Here is a 24983-nt window from a genome sequence, read left to right as displayed (position 1 = left end):
CAAACCGTTTAACCAAAATCCAATTTGCATATAAATAGATTTGAACTGTTTGCAGAATTGTTTCTGCTTAGAACGCAAACACGCACACACATGTGCATCCCCACCCTGAAGCACTTACGTGGACACGCGTATATGGACACTTAACGTGAACTTAGAGACACACACTAAGCACACTGATATGTGCATGCTTTTTTCCCCCATAGTTGAATTTGCATTTATGAATAGGTCTATAATATATGGAACATTATATTACTTATCATGCTGGGTCTAACGTGATCATATTTCTGATAATGGTAGGACCGAGCGTTTAACTATTCATTATTTCTGAGCAAAAATTAATGACTGTGGTGCTCATAATGGTCTGTGACATTAGCAGTTGCTCAAGGTGTTTTTAACCATGTGTGTAGTCATAAGTTGATTGCATTTAGCCACTGGGGCTGAATAGCACCTACTGCTGTCTCACTATAAAGCTGTTAGACCAGTGATGAATTCTTTATATATTTTTTTGTCCCCTTATCACAATTCTAAATGCAGTGAATATAATGTCTTGCTCGGGGGTCCATTAAACCATTTAAAAAATCAATTGTAAAAGTTCTTATCATAACTCCTTAAAAGTTGGGTGTTAGTATTATTCTTGTAACCTTAGCTTTGAAGTTTTATTGGATTGTGTCCATCCTCTGATTCACAGCGGAGTCCAGTATTATGCAGGTATATCATTTTCCAGAGATTACAAAAAACAATTAAAATTCTTATTTGCCACAACTTTGCTGTAGACCAGAGAGTCAGATGGCTGTTACTTATTTTACTTTTAATGGTGCTAAAACTTGTATTGAATTTGATATTCAACAAAAATATAGATTTGTACTAACAGTTTAAGATTATGATGATATTTATTTGGCTCAGATCTTCTGGATTGCTTAGCTTGAAGGTGATAAAATGTGGCGGGGTTATTAATGCAAAATGCAAGTTTTAGTTAACTAAAACTAAATGAAAAACTAAAACTAAAGGTAAAAAAACATTTTAGTAAAATAAATAAAATAAAAAAAAAATAAAATTTAAATCTAGACTTTTAGAAAGAATTGAAACTAGCTTAAATGATGGAACACTAATGAAAATAAAATAAAAATATAGTATTTAGTATTTGTTAGTTTGGTAAAAATGTTATCACAATTTTCCTTATGAGGCTTTCATAGACATATTTATTTAGACTTTAGATTTCCACAAGACTGTGAGTCAGCTGATTTTAAAAAGTTCCGTGTTTTTATTGTAATACCTGTAGTGATTTTGCTAAATCTTGCCTCTGACACATGCCTGCTATACAATAATAATTAATAAAGATTAAAACTAAGACGAAAACTAATAGAAACTAGACTAAAAATAAACATTTTCAAACAATAAAAGGGAAACCAAAACTTCAAAACTAAATAAAAATAAATACTAATCAGAAATACAAAACTATAATAACTCCAGTAAGGTAAAAATAGTGTTCTTTGTATGTTTACTGGCTTTTAATTGTGTCTTTGTTCATCAGGCCCGGGCCAGTACAACCCAAGTGTAAAACCTGCTCCGAAGTTGGCACTGATGTCCTCCAAAGAAGATCGATTCAAAGTCCCCAAGAACATCAGCCCAGGACCTGACACTTATTGGGTAACAGTACAAAAAGATCTATTAATGTTTCAGCCTTGTAAAACATCCTCACTTTGTACCATACTCCCAGTGCGCTTGACTGAACTAAAGTACAGTTATGTCTACAATTTGATGCAGTTTTTACAGTTTTGTCTTTATATACCACCACATTGTTTTTAAAATCAAAGAATTATATGACTGACGTGCTGACATTTGTTCAGGGGTTTAACAAAGTTACATTACAGACATTTTATACACATTGTACATTTTATGAATTCACGAAGGCATCTCTTGATTGTAGACTTTGACAGTGATACTCTTACCTCCTTAAGAGTGTTCTTGACTTGTTCCGGGTGTTACAACGTTGTTTTTCTTAACCCTGGAAATAACTCTGTCATCATGCACTTTTACTTGTGAGGTCTTTTGGGTCTTTTAGTGTTGCTGAGCTGGTTGGTGCATTCGTTTTCTACCAGATTGTTAATTTAGCCACGACTAAAGATTTTGCTATCTCTGATAGGTTTGTTTTGGTTTTTCAGCCTAACGATAGCTTTGAAATACAAATTCCACAGTCGAATCAACTTCAAATATTCTATCTGCTTCATTTGTCATGAAATCACAAGTTAACCAGGCTCACCTGGCCGTGAAACTGCTTACCAGTCAATTGTTGAAATAATTTTTAGCCTCTGAAAATGGGGGACTGTGTATAATAATGTCTAAAGTCCTAAACAGTAAATGCTACATTTTTGTAAAAGCCCTTGAATTAAAGCTGAATCACATATTGAAATCCACTATGGTTTTGTACAGAAGCAAAAAAACAAGCAAAGTTTAAGTGTGCAGATGCACGCTGGGTTTTTAGCATATATGGACACAGAGGTTGCTCTTTGTGTGTGTCGTGTACACCTGAGATGTAATACCCAGAACGTCTGACACTACTTGAGTTGTAATCCCCGGAGAATCTATCACATTTCTCCCAGTGACCTTGAGCTGTGCGGAAGAAATTGATTGCTTAGGAAAAAAAAATAGAAAAAAAGAAAAACAAATCCAAACTTCAATATCTCTCCTGGGCTGATTTTCTGCACAAGGCAGGTTTGTGGGAGACTTTTACTCTTAATTGACCGACCTGGTTGAATTAAACTGGGTAAAAATAGATGCCTTTTATTAAGTGTAATGTCGTTTAATGCAGCCACCACAGAGGACTGACAGAGACAAATGCACTTCATGACTGAAGCATAATGTAGCTGTAATGAAACTTAACCAGAGCATAATCTTTCTCTGCTTTGTTTTACTGCGTTTTAATAGAGATTACAGCTTTGGGTTTCCTCTGATGGTGAATGTGTGTGAGTGAGAAGGAAGTGCTAATGTTGTTTCCAGTCCCCGCTGATTTTGACTGGCGAACATCAAAGACAAAACCCGAGGTTTGATTCAAACCTCACTACACAGTTCATCATCATGTTCATGTCCATGGGTGCGATGTTATCACAGAGCTCTTTTTTTCCTCCGTCTGCCTGTGTCCCAGTCTGCCTGCTGCCTCTGTGTAGTTTTATCTCCCAGCTTTCTACTGTCTTCTCTTCTGTAGTCTACAGTCTGTGTCTCTTCTCTCCCTGCTTTACCTGTTTTCTAGCTTTACCTGTATCTATACTATGAAGACTTTTTCTCCAGAGGCTTTGCCCTTCAAAAGCATATAGGAAATTTGCCTCAAAGGTGTTTCGAGACACTGACATGGACACAATTTTAGTTCAATTAACACCATCAAATTTTAGCACATTAGTAAAATGTGATAAATGTATCTGCACAGTAGTGGTGAGATGTCTCAGATAATTAAAGCAGCATTGCAGGCCTAATTGAATATGACTGGCACTAGTGAATTTATCCACCTGGCTGATAATGCCAATCAGGCAGCAAAACACAAATTAAAAGTAACTGGTAAATGCACACTGTGTAATGTGCCACAAAGAGCAGAAACGGCAATAGCAAGGGGAAGACTTGTTCCTAGTAAACAATGGATAACAAAGCGAATGTAAACTTCAAAAGAATATGCTTTGCACATGCTTGATGAAAAACGACGATCATTCCATGTTTGTCAGACCTCAGGGTAGTCACAGTGCATTTGATAAACAATACTTATTGTAGTCATACCTTTAGTTTGTTTATGAGGAAACTCCACAGGGCTCAGTCAGGGTTCAGCACAGAGAGATAACCAATAGAAGCTGAACTCTCCTTATGTATTCTAATATACCAGATGTATCTCTAGAGTCTTCAGTCTGTTTTTCCTTTGTCTCCAGCATAATTTAGAGTTTCTCCCCTCCTCTGTGCAGTTTATATTACAAGTTCAGCAAATTGTCTTTTTGTAAGTCAGTCTTAGCATGTGAGTATTTGTTTCCTCACAGGATTTCTAAGCATGCATGTTTTCCCATAAGACTTTATACAAATGTAACACTTCTGGAGTCGTTACAGTATACTAGGACCAGTTAGGTTCGACTACTAGAGTAGTAATGAGTGTAGGATGTAATAAAGACCACAGACCAGAAAATACGTTTAAATTGCCGGCTTGTTATTTTGGAAAAGACAGAGATAATAGACAGTTGACAAACATTATATAAAACATTCAACACACCTTTAAGGAAACAAGATATTTTCTTTCCCTTTTAGTTCAGTAATTTCTGTTAATTTATCCTATTTATTTCAAAACCTTTTATTTGGCTTTAAAAGGATGTTATTTTCAACCTAGGTTATTGTTTTATTCATTTCAAGTTCTAAGTTCAAGTTTATCCTTTGACCTATTTGAATTAACACTGTGTTATTTAAATCAAGCTTAGTTCTTTTAAGCCCAAGATTTAATTTAATCTTGGTCTAAGTTCAACCTTTAAATTTCAACCATTCCTTATTTTGTTTTAACCCAACAAAATTATTTACATTTCCATTAACACCATTACAGCATTAAAATTGGTTGTCCAAAATAAGTTACAAAACATGTAAAAACTGAAAACAATTCAGCAAAAGGCTGAACAAATCCCTTAAACAAACAAATAAACAAAAGAAAATTGTCTCTGTGTCCTTTAACTATAAATCCTGGAATTGCTCTGAATGATTATCCAGTGCTTTGAAAGTCCACTGTTCTTTTGCAGAGGTGTATGGATTAATCCTACCAGTTTTTTTAGTGAAAGAGTTCAACGTCCAGCAGGGGGCAGTTTCCTTTTTCCTGCTCGGTACAGTTCAATGGGTCCCTGGGTGGCTCGCCATCTTGTTTCTCGCTCAGCGGATCAAACTCCGATTCTAGCTCGGCATTTCCCGATCCAAACCTTAATGGCCTACCATAACAACAAAGCAATATGCATAAACATTTGAAAATAACACACGGGTAGCCCTTAAATAACAGTAAAAGTCCGTTTTTTCCAGCTTATTTAGCCGTAAATGAGGTGACGCCAATATGGCGTGCTGAAACACCGTCAAAGGCCTTTGAACTGCAGCCTGTGTGTTGGTCAAGCACCAATCCACCGTTTTAACATAAAACAGCATAAATCTGCTACCTTGACTTTCCATTTGCATGAAATGAGCAATATAATACAACAAAACATTTCTTGCATGAAATAAAATACAATTTCTGAACTCACCAAGTCCCGTTCGGTTATGTTCACAACGTCACCAAGGCAAAGACAGGTCGGAAAAAACAAAAATATATTCTCCAGAGTACAAAAATGGCTTTATGTAGGCTTCTGACTTGTTTTTAATATTTTTTCACTCGTTTAGGCAGCAGCTCCATAACGACTATCTGCATTTCTCCTCTCCAGCATCAAAAGAAGGAACAACCCGATTGGGTGTGGCTGATCACAGGAGTCACGCTGCAGCGTACCCTTTCACAATAAGAGTCTGAACACATATTTTAGCCATTTTACCTGAATTAACATAAAAACACCATGAATTAGCAAGTTTTTAACCTTTTAACATATGTTTAAACACAAATGAAATCCTATACCATGAATTATATCATTGCTGATGTTTTAATGAATTTCCTTAACCATTATGTTCTATTTATTGACAACTATTTATCACCAGTAATATATTTCTTATGACTGTTTTTACTAACAGGCTTTTATCTATTGACAACTGTTAACCAGGGTTACACCCTCCCTCTTAAATGTATGCAAGCCCTTTGCATAATGCATAGATCAGACTACCTGGATATCATGGATTTCAATAGAGCCTGTGACAGCTTCACTTAAGCTTTGGAACAAAGACTGAACTATGCCAACAAGAGGGTTTCCTAATTGAGGGTATGTTAAGTGCTTGGGCTTTGTTCTCTCTCGGGATGATCTTCTGACCAATTGCTCTGCTTCAGGGTCATTTCTTTCATTTTCATTGTTTACAGGTTCAGGTCCATTCACCTGAGTTTGAGTTGCTTCCTCATCATTAGTTTTCGTTGAGTCCGATACATTGTCCATTTCATTCTGTTGAGTCATTTGAGCTCTTTCCTTTGCAGGTTCAGGCACGTTTTCCATTTCAGGTGGTTTCTCCATTTCAGGTATTTTGTCATTTTCAGGTAAGTTTTCCATATCCGGTAGGTCTCCACAATCAGGTAAGTGTACAGTTTCCGTCATGTCCAGGTGCTCTTGAGCAATATCAGGCACTGTCACATGTTCTGAGACTTGAGAATTGTCTGATTTGGGTTGCTCATTAGCATGGTTTGACTTAGCCTTGGGAGGAAAGACTACTTTGTATTCCTCAATCGACCTTGAGATCTCCTTGGGAGGAGGTGGAGGGTAATACAGAGGGTAGTTATCCTCCTCAGAGTGGTATTCAAGTTCAGGTTCATCAGGATCAGTTGTTGGGTGTTGACGTGTGCTTGGCCGATGAGGCTTTACTTGGACTGCTGGAGGATTTTCAGGGCAGATGGCAAAACCCACAAGGTAACAAAAGGTCTCTGTGGAGAGTTCTAGTGGGACCATGGTGATACTCAGGTTTGACTGTGTATACTGGGAGGTTGTCTTTTGACTTACAACCACGTGGACGATGGACTCCCACTTATCAGCCAATTTTTTTTCCCCTAATCCGAACATTCCTTACAAGCACGCGATCTCCAACACCTAAGACAGATTCCGTTACATGTTTGTCATATCTAGCTTTGTTACGTTCAGCAACTTTGTTAACATTTTTTGGTAGCCAGTTGGTAGCTCTCCTGAAGGTGAGATTTGAGGGCTTTAACATACTGTGAGTGAGATTGCTGCTGGCGATGGTTCAGGGGGACATTGAAGGCAAGATCAATGGGTAACCTAGGCTGCCTGCCAAACATTAACTCGTACGGCGTAAATCCTGTACTTTCATGTTTGGTGCAGTTATACGCATGCACAAGAGGCTTAACAAAGTCACGCCAATGTTTCTTGTCTTCGTCTTTGAGTGTACCCAACATGTTTAGCAGGGTTCTATTAAACCTCTCCACAGGGTTTCCCCTGGGATGGTAGGGTGAAGTTCTGACTTTTGAATCCCGGCCAGGTCGCATAACTCTTTGATCGTTTTTGACTCAAAGTCTGCTCCCTGATCGCTATGCAACTTCTCGGGAAAACCGTAGTGGATTATAAAGTTTTCCCACAGAGCCTTGGCTACAGTTTTAGCCTTTTGGTTGGGAGTTGTCATTGCTACAGCATACTTCGTAAAGAAATCTGTAATAACTAAGACATCTTTAGTGTTGCTGCGATCTGGTTCAATTGTCAAGAAATCAATACACACCAACTCTAGAGGTCTGGTGACTTGAATGTTTACTAGGGCGCCGCCCTCTCTGGCAGGGTCTTTCTGCAAACACACCTGCTGCAGCTTTTGATCTTTGCTCTATGTCTGAGGCCATTTTGGCCAGAAAAATCTGGTTCTGGCTAAATCAAGAGTCCGGTCAAGACCAAAATGACCCATGTCATCGTGAAGGCTTTTGAACACCATAGGTCTTAGACTTTCAGGAAGAACCAGCTGGTACTGGGCGTCTTCATCTACTTGCCTTTTTCTGTACAAAATCCCATTCTGCAACTCAAGTTTGTTTAGCTCACGCAGAAGGATGCTAAGTTGTGGGATCTCGTTGCGCGTACAGTAGGAGGAGATGTTTCACCTGTTTCAAGCTGGTGTATGATTTCATTGATAGCAGGATCGTTTCTTTGACTTTGTCTTAACTCTTCTTCTGACAAGCTTGGAATGACAGGAAAAGCATCACACTGGTCGAAACTGTCGGGAACAGCATCAACGGACATAGACAGAGATGTCACGAGTGGGCAGGCGAGAGCATGGTCTGTGTCAAGAGACTGGAGGACTAGATGTTTCTCACAGATTGCACTGACAGCTTGAGAGGGAACGTGAGTGAAAGGATCGGTGCCAGGCAAGTGGTGTTGCACAAACTGACGGATCCGCTCCTGTTCCTTCAGAGAGACAAGGTCATTTAATGGCTCGAGATGCGGACGACGAGACAGGCCATCTGCGTCCATGTTTTGTTTGCCTGCTCTGTACCTAAGCTGGAACTCAAAAGAGGACAGGGCGGACAACCAGCGATAGCTCGTCGCGTCTAACTTAGCGGTGGTCAAAATGTAAGTTAGAGGGTTACTGTCAGTTATTACTGTGAAAGGACTGCCATATAAGTAATCGCAAAACTTTTCCGTTACAGCCCATTTGAGGGCAAGAAACTCAAGCTTATGAGCAGGATAACGGCTTTTCGCTTTTCGATAGTCCTCTACTTGCGTATGCAATTACCATAACTCTCCCTCCTGCTCTTGATAAAGAGCTGCCCTAACCCAGTTGTGCTTGCATCTGTGTGTAATACATAAGGCAACTTGGGGTTGGCAAAGCCTAAAATTGGGGCAGAAGTCAGTTTGTCTATAATCGTCTCAAACGCTTTCTGACAACTCTCTGTCCATCTCTCTCCGAAAGGAGCTTTTGGCTGAAAGTATTGGACGTGGTTGGACTTAGAGCTATTGCTTTTCCGCAGAGGGGGGTATCCGGCAGTTAGGTTGGTAAGGGGTTTTACGATCTTAGAAAAGTCCTTAATAAACCGCCTATAATACCCCGCAAACCCTAAGAAGGAGCGGAGTTCTTTCAAGTTCTTGGGACTTGGCCATGTTTTTAATGCTGCTACTTTTTCGGGGTCTGTTTCTACACCGTTTTGGGAGACAATGTGCCCTAAGTACCGAACTGACGTCTGAAAAAACATACATTTTTCAGGCGATAGCTTCAGACCGTATTCTTTGAGACGATTAAGCACGTGGAGAAGGCGGGTCTCGTGTTGTTCGAGGGTTTCGGAGTAAACTATAAGGTCGTCTAGGTAGACCAGGACTTCCTTAAGGTTGATGTCGCCCATACATTTCTCCATCAGCCTTTGAAATGTGCTGGGAGCGTTTGTTATTCCTTGGGGCATCCGGTTGAACTCGAAGAACCCCATCGGACATACGAAGGCTGTTTTGTGCTTATCTGCCTCATCCACTTCGATCTGGTAGTACCCGCTTTTGAGGTCAAGAACCGAGAACCACCGATCCTGTCAAGGCGGAGAACGCTTCTTCCAAATTAGGAAGCGCCAGAGGCGTCTTTGATGGTGTTCAGATTCAACTTGCGGTAATCTACACAAAGTCTTACGTCTCCATTTTTCTTCCTTACCACCACTATCGTGAGGAAAATGGCGACTCGGATTCACGAATGACACCTGCATCGCTTAGCTCCAGCAAATGCCTCCGCACAGCGTCAAGATCTTGTGGTCGTACGGGACGGGTCTGTGTTTAAAGGGGTTTCATCGCTCAGTTTGATTTGGTGCTTCACTTTGTTAGTGCAACCAAAGTCTGTGTCGTCGTAGTGCGAAAACCTCCGACATAGCACTTAACTTTTGTGTGATTCGTTCTTTCCATTCAGCAGGGACTGGAGAATCAGCAAAGTTAAGGTTAAGCTCAGCAGGGTTTGAGCTGGGAGTCTGTTTAGACTGCTCTGTGATCTGACTGTTTGGTATGATCTCTTGAATAGCATGCATTTCAGCAATGACACTTTTCGCAGGGATAACTATGTCATGCTTACTTTCATTTCGCAGGACCACTGGAAGCTTTTGTGAGGGTTTCTCAGCAAGGGTAAGTAGACAGTTGGTGACCAAGACACCACCTGGTAAGGAGGATGTAGAGGGGTCTCGACCACTACCCACCTGCCTGAGTGTTCAGTTTTGCGTGCACCAAACCCTCTAAGACTCGACTTTGGCCTGCAGGAATGACTTCAGGCTCCTTCCTGACAGAGTGACAAGACCAAGGCTGTCGTCCTCTTTTGCTTGTGTCTTTGTTGTAACACGCTCAGTACTACTCTATAACCATAAGGCAGGATACTGAGGTCTGTATCAGCCAAGGAGAGGCTTTCAAAGACAAGGTCAAGAGTGTTAGTGCCAATTAGAGAGAAGACTGAACACTAGAGCGTGTGTCTGGAACAATTAATGCAAGAGAGGACACGGTAAGTTCAGTACCAAAACAGCTCTTTGGAAAGGTAATGTCGACACAAATATAGCCTGAATATGGGACATTCTGACCATTTGCAGCTTCGACTTCTAGCAGGTCCTGTATTGGATGGATTTCAAGGTCTGCAAGATTCTTTTCAGAGAACGACCGGGACACTGTGGTCACTTGCGATCCGGTATCAAGAAGGCAGTTGCAAGCTTGATCATTGATTTTACTTGAGCAGTGTACTTAGCTCCAATTAGACCTTTGGGTAGTTTCACAGTGGCTGATTTACTGTTTGAGAATCGTTTTTGGGCTTATGTGAGGGTTCGGTGGGACTGGTTTTATCCGTAGCACCCATTTGTCCCGCAATGAGGGCTCCCTTTAGTTTAAAGGCTGTGTTTGCTTGTTTTGTCTATCCCACAGTAACTGTTTTTCTTTCAACTGTTTCCTTTTGTCAGTGACTAAAGACGGGTTTGGGTCATTTGGGCACACAGAGGCAATATGGCCGTCTTCGCCGCACTGGAAACAGTATCCAGGCTTGGGCCTACTCTTTGCAGCTTGGGATGTCAAGGGGTTTGTTCTGGTACTTTGGAGTTGGTCTTAGCATTAGCTTTTGGAGGGTCAGACTTTTTCTAGGAGGGTTCGGGGTTAATGTTGCGAGATGGCTTTGGAGCTGACTGATTTGTGCCTTTAGTTCTGTGACCAGATCTTTTGAGCATCTACTGGTGGGTCTACTTTCTGGGGTTTCAATCTTGTCAGTTCACTCTGCAGCGCAGTTATTTGTGTTCGCATTTCAGTTAGATCATTTTGCATGGTGAGCGCAGGAAAGTCAGCATTTGCAGCAATAGAGTGAGAGGCTACTTTTGGTCTGGTGGCAGCAAAATGTTTTTTCATTCGGTTTTCTTTTGCAGTATGCTTGTCCTCTTCCACTCTCAACTGTAGCAGCAGCTCAGTGAATGAGGGGGTTTGTCTTTTTCCTTTCGAGCTGAAGATCTGTTAACAAGGCATTATCCCAACACCCCGACAGAATTGACGCAGAAGGTGTCGGTCTACTTCACCAGCTACGACACCACCTCTTTTCAGAGCTTCTGAGAGAGCTGTTTGCAAGCGATGGAGGTAGTGTGAAGGCTTTTCACCTGCATCTTGCAATGTGTTGAGGAATTTGGCGAAAAGCTCATCGCCATCCTCCACAGTGCCAAAAGCTGAATAGAGTAGTTCAAGATAAGCTGAAGGCAAAGCTTCAGGGCCCAGAGGTTTCACCACGTTGGCAGCAGGCGGTACAAGACTGTCTAAGATTTTCCATGGCGTTGCAAGTCAGACAGATTGGGATCTTGAAGTAGGAGCTCTACACTGTGGCGCCATGTATCAAAGTCCACCTCATGACTAGGACAGGGCAGTTTGCCTGAAAAATTTCTGAGGCGGAAAGAGGCGTTCACTGGTGAGACAAGAGCTTCACTTCGCACAATGTGCTCTACTACAACCTTTTGCACCTCAGGGTGTGTTATAAAGCTCTGTGGAATGGTAGTTTGTAGATCTGGTTGTGTCTGGTTGACTGACTCAGAATCGCTGATGCGTTCGTTAGCTTTGATTGGTTCTGGAGTTTCACTCTGGATTGGTTGGTCATTTGCTTGTACCTGGGTTGTTGGTTCACTTTGTGCGTCTGGGGTAGGAGCTTCTATGCTGTGTGTGACTGACTGAGCACATTGGGAAAGGTGTTCATGCAGAACAGCTTCAAAAGATTTGCCACTAAGTTTAGCAATGCTTTGCAGTTCATTGAAAAAACTGTTGGTGGCGACGTTGGTAACAGCTGCGATGTACTCAGGTGACAGGGCTCGTATCTGATAAGTGACTTCATTCGGACATTCAAGTGTGTAAGGTAGTAAGGGTTCAAGTGTTGACAGAGCAGCTCCACTCTCATACTCCACAATAACATTTTGTGGTAAGAAGACTTGGGATCATCTATCTTAAGGGTTCTTGCTGTTCGACCATATCTGTTTAAAAAGTCTTTTAAAGCTTCATCAGTGTCTGTGCCTGTAATCCCATTAACAATAACTGAGTTTGGGATTTTAACATTCTCTCTGTCAACTATTTCCATTTTGCCGGACTTGGCCTATTTTTGAGGTCTGGGTCAGGAAAACAACCTTGAGGAATCAATTACTACTCCTGGCTGGCTCGCCACTTCTGTAACACTTCTGGAGTCGTTACAGTATACTAGGACCAGTTAGGTTCGACTACTAGAGTAGTAATGAGTGTAGGATGTAATAAAGACCACAGACCAGAAAATACGTTTAAATTGCCGGCTTGTTATTTTGGAAAAGACAGAGATAATAGACAGTTGACAAACATTATATAAAACATTCAACACACCTTTAAGGAAACAAGATATTTTCTTTCCTTTTAGTTCAGTAATTTCTGTTAATTTATCCTATTTATTTCAAAACCTTTTATTTGGCTTTAAAAGGATGTTATTTTCAACCTAGGTTATTGTTTTATTCATTTCAAGTTCTAAGTTCAAGTTTATCCTTTGACCTATTTGAATTAACACTGTGTTATTTAAATCAAGCTTAGTTCTTTTAAGCCCAAGATTTAATTTAATCTTGGTCTAAGTTCAACCTTTAAATTTCAACCATTCCTTATTTTGTTTTAACCCAACAAAATTATTTACATTTCCATTAACACCATTACAGCATTAAAATTGGTTGTCCAAAATAAGTTACAAAACATGTAAAAACTGAAAACAATTCAGCAAAAGGCTGAACAAATCCCTTAAACAAACAAATAAACAAAAGAAAATTGTCTCTGTGTCCTTTAACTATAAATCCTGGAATTGCTCTGAATGATTATCCAGTGCTTTGAAAGTCCACTGTTCTTTTGCAGAGGTGTATGGATTAATCCTACCAGTTTTTTAGTGAAAGAGTTCAACGTCCAGCAGGGGCAGTTTCCTTTTTCCTGCTCGGTACAGTTCAATGGGTCCCTGGGTGGCTCGCCATCTTGTTTCTCGCTCAGCGGATCAAACTCCGATTCTAGCTCGGCATTTCCCGATCCAAACCTTAATGGCCTACCATAACAACAAAGCAATATGCATAAACATTTGAAAATAACACACGGGTAGCCCTTAAATAACAGTAAAAGTCCGTTTTTTCCAGCTTATTTAGCCGTAAATGAGGTGACGCCAATATGGCGTGCTGAAACACCGTCAAAGGCCTTTGAACTGCAGCCTGTGTGTTGGTCAAGCACCAATCCACCGTTTTTAACATAAAACAGCATAAATCTGCTACCTTGACTTTCCATTTGCATGAAATGAGCAATATAATACAACAAAACATTTCTTGCATGAAATAAAATACAATTTCTGAACTCACCAAGTCCCGTTCGGTTATGTTCACAACGTCACCAAGGCAAAGACAGGTCGGAAAAAACAAAAATATATTCTCCAGAGTACAAAAATGGCTTTATGTAGGCTTCTGACTTGTTTTTTAATATTTTTTCACTCGTTTAGGCAGCAGCTCCGCAACGACTATCTGCATTTCTCCCTCTCCAGCATCAAAAAGAAGGAACAACCCGATTGGGTGTGGCTGATCACAGGAGTCACGCTGCAGCGTACCCTTTCACAATAAGAGTCTGAACACATATTTTAGCCATTTTACCTGAATTAACATAAAAACACCATGAATTAGCAAGTTTTTTAACCTTTTAACATATGTTTAAACACAAATGAAATCCTATACCATGAATTATATCATTGCTGATGTTTTTAATGAATTTCCTTAACCATTATGTTCTATTTATTGACAACTATTTATCACCAGTAATATATTTCTTATGACTGTTTTTACTAACAGGCTTTTATCTATTGACAACTGTTAACCAGGGTTACACAAAGGTTTGATATGTATTGACATGCTTTTTTTTAATCTTTATTGCATGAAGAATTAAGTCTTAGTCAGAAGCCTTAAAAATAGATCAGTCATATAAAATAGGATGGCAACCACATTATGACTAGGTTTTGGAGTTTTTTGACATTTGACAACCGATTACAAGTAGTTGTGGTGACGGCTTTTGACTGCAAGGAAATTGCACTGGCTGCCTGGTAAAAAACAGCCTCCAAACAATTGTAGCCCAATTCAAATTGACTTTGGTTCATGAATGCGCAGTCTGAATCTGTCTGCCCCGATGAGTACAACTTGTTGGCGATGCATTTGTTTGCAGTAGAGTACTTGACTCAACTGACTGCTAAATGGTTGTATTGTTGTTTTTTTTTTTTGTTTTTTTGTGGAAAATACCAGCAAATTTGTCCACATCTGTAGCTTTACTGACTTGGGTTGTTGGCACTAGCTACGCTAACTGGGTGTAAATTCATACATATAGTAAGTTACAGGGTTGTGGTTGCTTCAGATACAGTGGGGAGGTGCATTGTTTAGATTATGTGCCTTTTCTTTTTGGTTATTATAAGCTAATACGTTTTCTACATTTATTTGTAAGTTTCAAACAAGATGGAGGACGCTGTAAATAAACTACTCACCTCTGGGAGCTCAAAATGTTTGCTGAGTCTGCCTACCTACCACCTTCATTGACATTCAAGACGGTCTGTCATACAAGATGTAATCTTTATGGATCAGCTTTTGTCATTGCTCTCTCGATGACAATCGGTCTCTTTGCTTTATTTCTTTCTCTTATAAGAGGGAGGTGTAGCTGTGGGAATTTTTCCACTGTAGCTAGTAAAACTGTTGAAAAATCTGATTTGATCCTCCTCCCACCTCAAACTGTCCTATCTCCATCCTTTCTCCCCCCAAGGGTTGGGTGGTAAAAGTTGTATTGAACTGAGATCCACATCGAGTGTTTGTCTGCAGCCGCTTTAACCATCACAGAGAGCTTTAAAGATGGTAGATAATTGTCTCAAAGTAAGAGTAAATTGGTTTTGCTAAACTTTGTAGCAGTGTAGTTACATGATTAGATCTTCAATATCAGCTAATAATGCTCTGTGTAGAAGTGAGCTGCAGATGAGTAAATTAGGCCCTAAGTTCTGCTCCACTGGCTGCCCAAGAGCTCCTAGAGCATAATTTGTATCTTTCTTCTGTCCAAGTATATACTTCATTTGGGTGCACCAGTTTCTCCTGCACTCCAGAGGCATGCATGATAGGTCAGTTGGAATTTTTTTTTGTAGGTGTAAATGGCTTTCTCTTGCAATGTGTTAGCGATGACCTCTACAGTGTTCTAAATGTGGGCTTCAAGAGGCTCAATCCCACCTTAAGCAGCAGAAGAACATATGTTGAAAACCTGCCAGTCACTTCTAAGATAAGCTAATACAATTTGTTAAACTAGATTTGGCATTTCAGATTACTCATGATGCCTCTTACCAGAAGCACTGCACACTGTTTTGCAAGTACTTTTTTATTTTCAACCTTCCTGTGATCTAAATAATTTTGGATGTCCATCTGGTATTCATACATATGTATAATGAAGTAAAAGCCCCATACAAGAACATAAAAAAAGATTTCATTCATGGGTTATAGACTGATTCTATTGCATTGTACATAATCATATGGTTCCATTTAGCTGGAGGAAGTCAAGTTCCTTTTTAATAGCGAAATGCAAGTTTAAGCTCGCTGCTCAGTAATTAGCTGTGTGACTGTGATTCTATATGACACCACGGGCCATGCAGCGTTAAATATAGTATGAAGTGGAGCAGAGAGGGAGATAAATAAGTGCTTGTAGAAGATGAACAGGCAGAGTGTAGGATGGTAGTAATGAGAAGGAGGCAGGGAGGGGTGTGAGAGAAGGGGAGACGGCGGTAGAGGTGAGTCGGTGCTGAAAAGGTGGTGAAAATGCGTGGAGGAAGAGGAGCGGAGAGACAGAAAGCAGAAAATTGAGCTGCTGAAGAGGGTAGTTAAATTCAACAGCTGGAAATGTGTTCTGAGCGTCTGAAATCTGAAGCAGACTTTTCATGTAATGGAACAGTAGCTATTTCGGCATAAGTGTGCGCATGATCATTCATCCATAGGTGTGCATAATGTCACAAAGCTATCTACTTGAGCAGCATTTGTCCACTGTGAAGGTTCATTTAGAGTTTCCATTAAATGCACTATGTGAGGTACCTGCTTGAGTAGGCTTGATTACACTGTTCTTAGTGGCTGAGCTTCATTTAACAGAGAGAAAAGTGTGGATGGAATATGGAAATGTAAAACGACTCGGGGAACGGATGTCGAGCAGAAACAAATATTAATTAAATGCTGTAGTCTTTAATGGTATTTATATGCTAGAGAGTACAAAACACATACTGAGGCAAGAAAAGAAGAAACTTAAGTTTTTTAATTTGAAATACAAAAAGAAATAAGTGGTAGTTTAATAATTATAGAGTATATTTTTCACAATACTCTCAGCACTTTGTGCAGCACATGAAGCAGAGTAAAGCTGAGCAGACAGTGGTAACCCCTTAAATTTTAAATTTCAATATCACTCTGCTGTACAAGTATATATACTGTATGTATAAATTGGCACCCTTCATAAAAATCTACTATTACCAAGGCTTACTTAGAACATAAGGTTTTCTTGACGCAGTTGACATATTATGATATGCTTCTCAGTGGGATGTCTGTACCTCGCAAAGGCTTTCACTGTGTGTGAGTTTTCACGTTCCTACTTTTAATTCTTGTTGACTTTAGAAAATGCATGTTTTAAAAGAGCTGGAAACTACGGTACAGTTTATTTGGCTGTTAATCTGTTGAATATACTTCACTGTGGGAGTTACAAATACATTTAAAAAGGAAGGTCCTTGCATGGCTGTAACCATCTATGATGTCACCAAAGTCTGGAGTTTTGGCAAGAAAAATGGTATGAATCAGTGTGTGACACACTGGATCTTTGTTGTTTTATTTTATTTTTATTTATTTATTTAGGACTGTAAAGGAATTCTGTGAAGTTGTGGTTTATACACACAGCATTCATCTTCCATATTTTTATATATAGTGTTGCTCCTGCAAAAAAGAGGCAAGCTGTACAAAATAAAGTCCTTCATAGTTTTCAAAATCCCTGGTTTTGATGGCATGCACCTCTAGGACCTTCTCTAGCCTTTTCTACTGGTCAGTGGAGCACAAGTGCTATGCCTTAAATAGAGAAAAATTCTTGAGTTCACAAACTTCTAAAGCCTGATTATAGTCTTGGGTCCTTGTCTCCATATTTGTCTCACTCGTTGGCTGGATCAGAAGCTATTTTGGTACCTGGCATTCATTTTGTTCTCAGTCTTGTAAAGTTTTCCTGAATAGATCTTGCAGGGTTGTTATGTACAGACCTTGTGGATGTTCCATCTACACTTTGTTTCAAACTGACGGATGGACTCAAAAGGTGTATAATCTGTTCTTTGGCCGACTGAAGTACTGGTAAATACGAGCTGCTCATGAAAAGCAATTTGATTCTCTTGCATCTCTTGTTTTGCTGGATTGTGGGTAGAAAATGCTTGCGTTCCTTTACTGTGTGTGGCAGGTGCTGTGTGTGTTTTATAGGAATGACTGTGCATCCTGCACTCCTTCGTCTGTGCTCATGGGCGCGGTTGAATATGTCTTCATACATACCAAGTAACATAATCACCACCACCAATTACCAACCTGCAATTTTCTCCTTTACCTTCTCCCCTCTTTGACCTACTGAAGCATCCCATAATCTCCCTCATCATTGCCATTCCAATGGTGTCGTCACTTCCAAGGGCTCTTCCCCTATCTCCTCGACCTACCCAGTAACCCCGAGGGTGACCTGGAGTTGAACCTGCAACCCTTTTCCCATTAGGATCAATACTGAGATCTGAGCCGTGCCGCCAGTGTTCTCAAATCCTGCTGCAGCACCTCTGGCATACTGATGTGTGCGTGTCCGTGTGTGCACGTACGTGCTCAGAGGTTATATGGAGGTAGTGGGGGGTGAGAGAGAGAGCGAGTGAGAGAGAGCTTTATAGAAAAGGCTCGGCAGTACCAGAGTAGGACAGTTGATGAAGTGTGTGAGTACATAGAGCATATATATGTGTGTGGGTTTTTTGGGAGGTGATTTTAAGGGCAGACTTTGAAGTGAACGTAGTGTTTTGTTTAGTTTTTTTCCTCTGTAAGAGGCCTCCAGTTATTCATTTATACATTAATCGCTTTTTGTTTGGTTAATTTTCTATTTCTTCTCTTTCCCTTTTTAAAAATATACAGTACTGTGCAAAAGTCTTGGGCCACATATCATTCTTTACGATTTTTTTTGGAAAGAGCCAGACTTTAAAGTGATCTTCAGCAAGGCTTTCTGAAGGTCTTTCAAAGATTTTCTTTGACATTGGCTGCGTTTTCACTCATTTTTAGTTCAGTTCTGTGTCTTCTGAGAAGTATTTTTTTTTCCTCTGTTAAGCCACTTAACACTGACCTATGAATCATTCAAGCATAAAAAGGCACCTAACTTAAGTGAACCAGTTGTGTGTCTACACATAACAGACAAACTTAGCAAAGAACCAATGTTAATTTATATCTTTTGGTACTTTGTCAATAGCAGCCTTTTGCAAAAACACATAGTTAGTTCCCATTTCTCCCTAAAGAGGCATTGGCCAAATGGGTAAAAGGACATATCTGAGAATGGTGTCAGTGTGAAAAGTGACAGACCTCAAAAACTATGTATAGCAGATGAAAATTGCCTGAGAGAATCTGAAAAGAATCCAACAAAGACCTGACACAGGACCTGAGACATGCATCTTCACCACCAGTGTTGGTGTGATGGCTGCACTTACAGCCACACAGTGGTAATACCCACCATGTTAGTGTAGAGGCTTATAAGTAACATTGCATTCACATTTGTCTTTCTTTAAATATAGGAATTAATTTACAGGACAATAAATAACTGGTTTTGGTTTAGAGTTAATTCCACATAACACTGCATTCTAAAATAAGTGCGCACATTTTAGTTTACACTGTTATGTATGATTAATCTTTTGTTTTCTGAGTTACCTTAGTTGCAGCTGTTCCAGTCCCTTGATTAAGGAGCCAAGAGGTGGAAAAGGGGCGGAGCGAGCTTTGAAGGAAGACTGCTAATTGGTTCATTCCATAACTCTGGACCATGGGGGGGAATTGGAGTTCTTTATGTTTGGTTTAGTTAGGTTTTGTGTGTTTTACCCCTTCTTGTGTTTTTTGTGGGCTGATCAGCCACTATTTAAGTTTCCCCTTTGTCTCGTTAAGTTAGGTCAGTTTGTTTGAGTTATCAGTAGTGTTGTCAACTTTGAGTAGAGTTCTGTTATTTTGACCTCTTTTATGGGCCCAAGATTTTGATTCTTTTTGCATGATTTAACCAATTATGTTTTTGGGTTAAATAAAAAATCATTTTTTTGGACTTTAACCTGTGCCTAAGTTTCCTTCACTGCTTGGTCCATCACAGTTGGTCAAGTTAGTTGAAAATAGTAATTAGTTACTAATTACTGATTACTTCTCTAAGAAAGTAATCCAGTTACTTTACTGATTACTTATTTTCAAAAGTAATTAGTTACCTTATTACTTAGTTTCTTTTTAAAAAAACATGATACAAAACCTGAATATGTAATAAAGCAATAGACCTTTCAGCCCAGTTCTATTTTTTATGCATAATCCATTAAATGAAAAAGTCTCTTTTTAAAACTAATAAAACAAGTTTTAATCTTTTAACTTTATGCACATTGCATCGAGTAAAAATTAAATTATATGCAACAGTCTTTGACGTGAAGAAATTTGTTTAACATTTAAACCTATTTTCTGCATAGCATATGCATATGCATAGCGTATAAAATAAAATTATTTTTTGTGTTTATAATCACTCTTTCAAATAGATGCAAGTAAAACACAGCAAAAAATAAATAAAATCAAAAGTTCAGCAGCACTAAGTCCTGTCGCTCTCAAGTCTATTTTCACCTGTTTAGTAGGAGTGGGGCCGGTGGAGGTTTGCCCGGTGGAATTGGATGTGGTAGCTACAGCGCTCATGTCAGTGGGGGGATCGGCGGATTTCTCTGTGAATTTCACATTCCTGTGGCACGCTGCCACAGGAATTTTCACTGTAGAAAGAAGTTTTCTTCCCACATACTCTCTCCCGCACTATTATCCATTGTTGAGCTACACACATCTGTTACTGCCATGGACGTCGCATGCGCGTACGTCATTTTCATGAGACACTCTCACAAACAAAATCACGGTTTAGTAACGCAGGAACGAGCCTGTTTACGGGAAAGTAACAGTAATCTAATTACTTTTTTTGCAAAAGTAATAGATAGATCAGGCTCTGAGAATAATGGTGGCCATACAAAATATTGACTTTCATCAAGCTCATTAGAATTAAACAAACTTTTTGCTTTATAACCTGTATTTCCAGGTATGCTTGCATATGTTTCAATAAATTGCTCCACCTATTTTCTATGTTCCTAGCAAAATGTGAAGAAATGAGGGGTGGCCGAGAATACCCCTTTAACTTTTCATCATCCTTCATTGTCCCTCATCTCTGTTTTGTTTATGTCTCTGCAGTTGAGTCCAAGTATTATGAACACACTACTGAAGGGCACCTTCAACGTGACGCTCAACAACCCTCTGAGTCCCTGCTGCTCCCCCCGTGTGGCTGATGGGCCTTTAACAGCCCACAAGGCCATTAAAGCGAGCACACCCAACACCTTTATCGCCACCAGCAGTTCATAGAGTTCTTTGTGGGTCAGAGTTTAAAGATGAAAAGTTAGTGGGGGAAAAGGTCAGTCCTCAGGTCATTACATTTAAATTCATATTCTGAGAAAAGTTGATTTTTCATGAATATTGATGTTATGTTCATTCTGTTTGAATATATAGCAGATAACAAGTGAGTAAAGTTACAGTTTAATAACTGAAAACAAGGTAAGTTTGTTCATGTAATAACAGAAATGTGCAATTACAATATGTATTGTAATTCAACATCAGGCTTTAGGAGGTTTTTAGACTAATTGTGAGAATGACAGTAATATTTTTATATGTTGTATGAGTGCATTTCATTATGCATTTGGCATCGTTTTTACTCCCAGCCACTTTTTGAAAGCTTATGTCTGCAATCTGTCCAAGCTGTTTGTTTTACTGTGTGTGATGTTTGTGTTTGAGTGTGTGTCTAAGCCCAAAATGGGCTATCAAATAACAGAGAAGTTCCCTAGAGCTGTTGTTCTGGTAATAGGTTTCAGTTTTTCAAGTGCTAGAAATTGCCCTCAGAGTAAATTACAGTTCATTTAAGCTAATTATAACAGCCAGTATCTTTTTAAACATCAAATTTACAGTGCATAATGCTGACTGATTAACATATTTGTTTTTCCTTAATGTTTTAGGCAGCACTTTGGAAGAAGATGACTTTGCATTATTGTCAAAGAGTGATACTGTATACCTACTAAGAACATTTCATCTGAAGTTGGCTGTTGTGGATTATTTCCCCCTGTATAAACAACTTTGTATATCAGTAACATTGATAAAGGCATTCATGTGAATAATGCTTCAAATGATTTGTTAACTTGTTATTATTCCATAGGGCATGTTGTTGTCTTAAGTCAAGCATCAAAAGATCCAATCTGGCATAAATGACTCAAATATTAAAAATGTTGTGAAGGTTTTGCTATAGTACTTTTTTCTTGTTAGAGTTAATAACAGTAAAGCTGGATGAATGCTAGCTCAGATCACACCCCTGATGGGGCGTACACACAGGAAGAGACAAATGGTGATGTAGCAGCTAGAGAAACGCCAATAAAATCTAATGACTTGTGTAGATGACAGTCAATGCAACTGTTGGTGACCCTAAGTGGGCGGGTCCTGAGTAAAACTAATCTGGACTTTGAGGCGAGTGATTGGAGCAATCAATGGGAGTGGAGGATACTGCTGACTGATGTACGACGGTGTGGGAAATACACAAGAGATGTGCCTACTAAACCAGAAGCTGACCCACAGTTAAAGTGCTTGGCGAGCAAACTGCTTCATATATGATTAAGCTTTGAACTCACACATGATGCGTCTTAAGGTCATGAGAAGCTACTCCTTAGTTAATGCCAATAAACCAGCACATTTTTAGAATTCATATAAATTTGTTGCCATACGTTAGTGCTTAACATGCATCAGTCATGAAGCAAGTATTATTTGCAATGACTGCTGAAGAAACAAGTGTGGAAGTCACATAGACGTGTCTTATCTCCTCGCATTGATGCACACATACACATGCTGTACAACATATACATCTAAACCTACAGCAGCTGCCTGTAGAACTATATTCTCCTTGTAAATACAACGCTACAGCTTATCTACTGTGGAATTACCTGGTGCTGTACACTCGGTTTTACTAATCATGCACAGAGCCGAGGTTTGACTGCGGTATGAAATATTAAGTGTACTCGCTGTTGGGCTTTGATATACCTAAAAGTGGAGACGGGCTGAAGAGTCGAGAAGAGGGTTTATAGTAAAGCTATGTGGCACTGCGATGGGAAAAAAAAAAAGAAATAGTTAACCTTAAAGAAAAAGTTTGATGTTGCTGGAGAGCACTTATTTGCCGTTGTGCGTTTGAAATGGAACAACTTTCATATGTCTGTGAAATATGGGGCTTCAGCTGACCGGCCACTTTTCACTCTGTTGGGAGCGTCTTCTGATTCAGACTGCTGAAATCTTCAGCAGCAGTCTGAAAATACTTTCTCAAATCAAGGATGTTTTTTCACTCGACGTGTTAGGAAATTCAAGCCTGCTCAAAAGTTCCTGACCTTGTGTAGGTAAGATGGGTGGATGTGATAGAAGTTCGTGATGCTGGATAAACTACTTTTACTGGCAGTTACTACCGGAGAGTGTAGATTTATGTCTCTTTCCTCCGCTGATTGCGCGACATAAATCAGCTACTCATGGTTGTGTGAGTTCTTCCTCACTTTCAGACAAAGTTAACAACAATAAGTGTTTTAATAACCTGCAGTAGAAGCACAGGTGACACTTTGCGTGCACATCTTGTTGCCAGGATGCAGTTTGTCCATCTATTTAAAACAAAAATAAAAACCTTTCCATCAAATGACTCAAACCACCCACTCCCCCTTTACTGTGTGGGATGTCTCTTTGCCCTGCCGTGTTCAAAATGTTTCTCTGAACATTCAGAGTAACAGGTTGGACTGAGTACCATGTCTCTGATTGTTCCTGTGGGCCTTTTAGCCTAATGAGGTGTTTACCCCCTATCATTATTCAGCTGGGAGCGGAGCAGAGGGAGATGGGGGAGGAAATGGGAGGGGGAGGAGAAGGTAGAGAGAGGGAGGTGAGATGTAAAGTAAAACCAAGACAGAGGGAAGCATAAAAGAGGATAGGGTTGAAGGAAAGGAGTCCAGTGGAACATGGAAAAAAAACACACAAAAAAAGAGAGATTGTATACGGGCAGAGGGAAGATCAGAGAGAAAAGGAGAGCCAGAGGAAGAAAAAAGCCGGAGAGGAAGGGGAAAGAGCGTGGTGTTATTTATGCCTCCCTCGGCACTCGTTTTTACCTTTTTTCCCCCTACGAGCTGTTTTACATCGGCGATCTAATTAAATCAAATAAATCACAGCACACGCGCGCGCACACACACACATACACAAGCATGCACACACAGCTGCAACTGCCCCTCCTGATTCTCGGATCATGAACATCTCCTTCCCATACACCCTCCGAATAAATCTCGATTATGGTGCATTACACGGCACATCATTCATGTTGTTTATAGGTCTAAAATATGCAAACAGACCAGGGGCATAAAAGTGATCGATGCACAAATGGGTTCTTTTTTCTCTTCAGTTCTCATCTCTCACACAGCACCAAGCACTGTCACTTACACATGTCTTGTGTGGGATGAAGAAATATTGTATTGTGTCCTTATGCTGTGTCCTCATGGTGGCTATTTATTGTCTTTGGGAGACAAATGCATTTTTACTACCTCATTTACTAAAGCACCGTCTCTCCTTGTGAGCCCTTATTAAATATAATTAACTCTGCCAAACCTTGAAACTGTCCCTGACAGATCTCTTGATAATTGTAAAATGGGGATAAGTTAATGGGTGCTTTTACTGGTTACTTTTGTACATGACATGCATGGGGGAAAAAAAAGACAAAAAAACTAACAGCTGCTAAAGCTTTCTTTCCCAGAAATAGCTGCTTCAGGGAAATAATTGTTTGGGCATATGTTGTCCAAATATGTTAGCAAATGTATAATTTTTTGGCCAAACCAAGCATAAAATTAACATTCATATTGTGTGATAAATACTGTTATTTAGTGAAGGCATATCAACGTTTCAAAAAACACAAAACTGCACAAATTACTGAATAAGTCTGTCATCGTGATGGTTTGAGTATATGTTTTTCTCTTTCTCTTCACAGGGTAATGGTGAAAATAAAGTTTTTCCCAGTAAAAGGATTTCACTGGATTATTCATAGTGAAACTAGCCTTCACCATATTATTAATTGTAACTTACAAAATGTTTATTTCAATGTGTTAAGTGCTTGTAAGCTTTAGGTATATTAACAAATCCTTATAAATTTTATTGCTTTGATGTAAACACACATTTTTTATGATCTTTTGGGGGCTTTCAATCTCATCCACACGTGTCACTGGGTTTTAACACAATTATATATTGAATTATATTGAAAATATAGTGTACTGGCTCCATTGTGATACAGTGAGAAGAACTAGACAGGGTTATGTTCTGTTTTGATGCTTTTTGATGCACGTTAAAATATTTCTTTAAGGTCACAGAAATTCGCCAGAAGTTAAACTGGTCTTCTCAATTATCAGATCACTTCACCTCTCCTTTTTTCAATGCATGCAAATCTAATGGGATATATTTAGCTGCAATCGTTGTGTGATGACAGCTACACAGCTTGGTGGAAAGCCAGATTAGCCGGTGACTTTAATTAAAGAAGATGTACAGTAGTCCGGAAGAATCAATCTGCAGGTTAACAAGCGCTGACAAGGGC

The 24983-nt window shown here is 39.5% G+C and overlaps 1 protein-coding gene and 2 long non-coding RNA genes across 7 annotated transcripts in view; 1 reads left to right on the top strand and 2 right to left on the bottom strand.

Annotated features, from left to right (window-relative positions):
• The window catches only part of stpg2 (sperm-tail PG-rich repeat containing 2), a 71620-nt gene extending 49937 nt beyond the window's left edge, over positions 1–21683 (top strand). Inside the window, exons 12-14 of one of the 5 annotated variants that reach the window (XR_005615126.1) lie at positions 1532–1647; positions 20546–20774; positions 21358–21678. Coding sequence is in view for 4 of the 5 variants with exons in the window: in XM_031729104.2 (XP_031584964.1) it covers positions 1532–1647; positions 20546–20713 (284 nt within the window). In the remaining variant the exon portion in view is untranslated. Of the gene's footprint in view, positions 1–1531; positions 1648–20545 lie in introns of all 5 variants that reach the window. The other 4 variants (XM_031729104.2, XM_031729103.2, XM_039620895.1 and 1 more) reach the window with 4 other exon arrangements.
• LOC120443093 lies at positions 4157–5344 on the bottom strand. The gene is made up of 2 exons (XR_005615127.1): positions 5238–5344; positions 4157–4934 (listed from the first exon to the last, which is right to left on the bottom strand). It is a non-coding gene; the product is annotated as an uncharacterized LOC120443093 (long non-coding RNA).
• Positions 12339–13929, bottom strand: LOC120443094. The gene is made up of 2 exons (XR_005615128.1): positions 13418–13929; positions 12339–13113 (listed from the first exon to the last, which is right to left on the bottom strand). It is a non-coding gene; the product is annotated as an uncharacterized LOC120443094 (long non-coding RNA).
• Positions 21684–24983: the final 3300 nt, after the last annotated feature.

This window comes from Oreochromis aureus, linkage group 12 (genome assembly GCF_013358895.1).
Source record: "Oreochromis aureus strain Israel breed Guangdong linkage group 12, ZZ_aureus, whole genome shotgun sequence".
NCBI lineage: Eukaryota > Metazoa > Chordata > Actinopteri > Cichliformes > Cichlidae > Oreochromis > Oreochromis aureus.
Note: the sequence above shows the minus strand (reverse complement) of the source record. Positions and strands in the feature narration are given on the sequence as shown.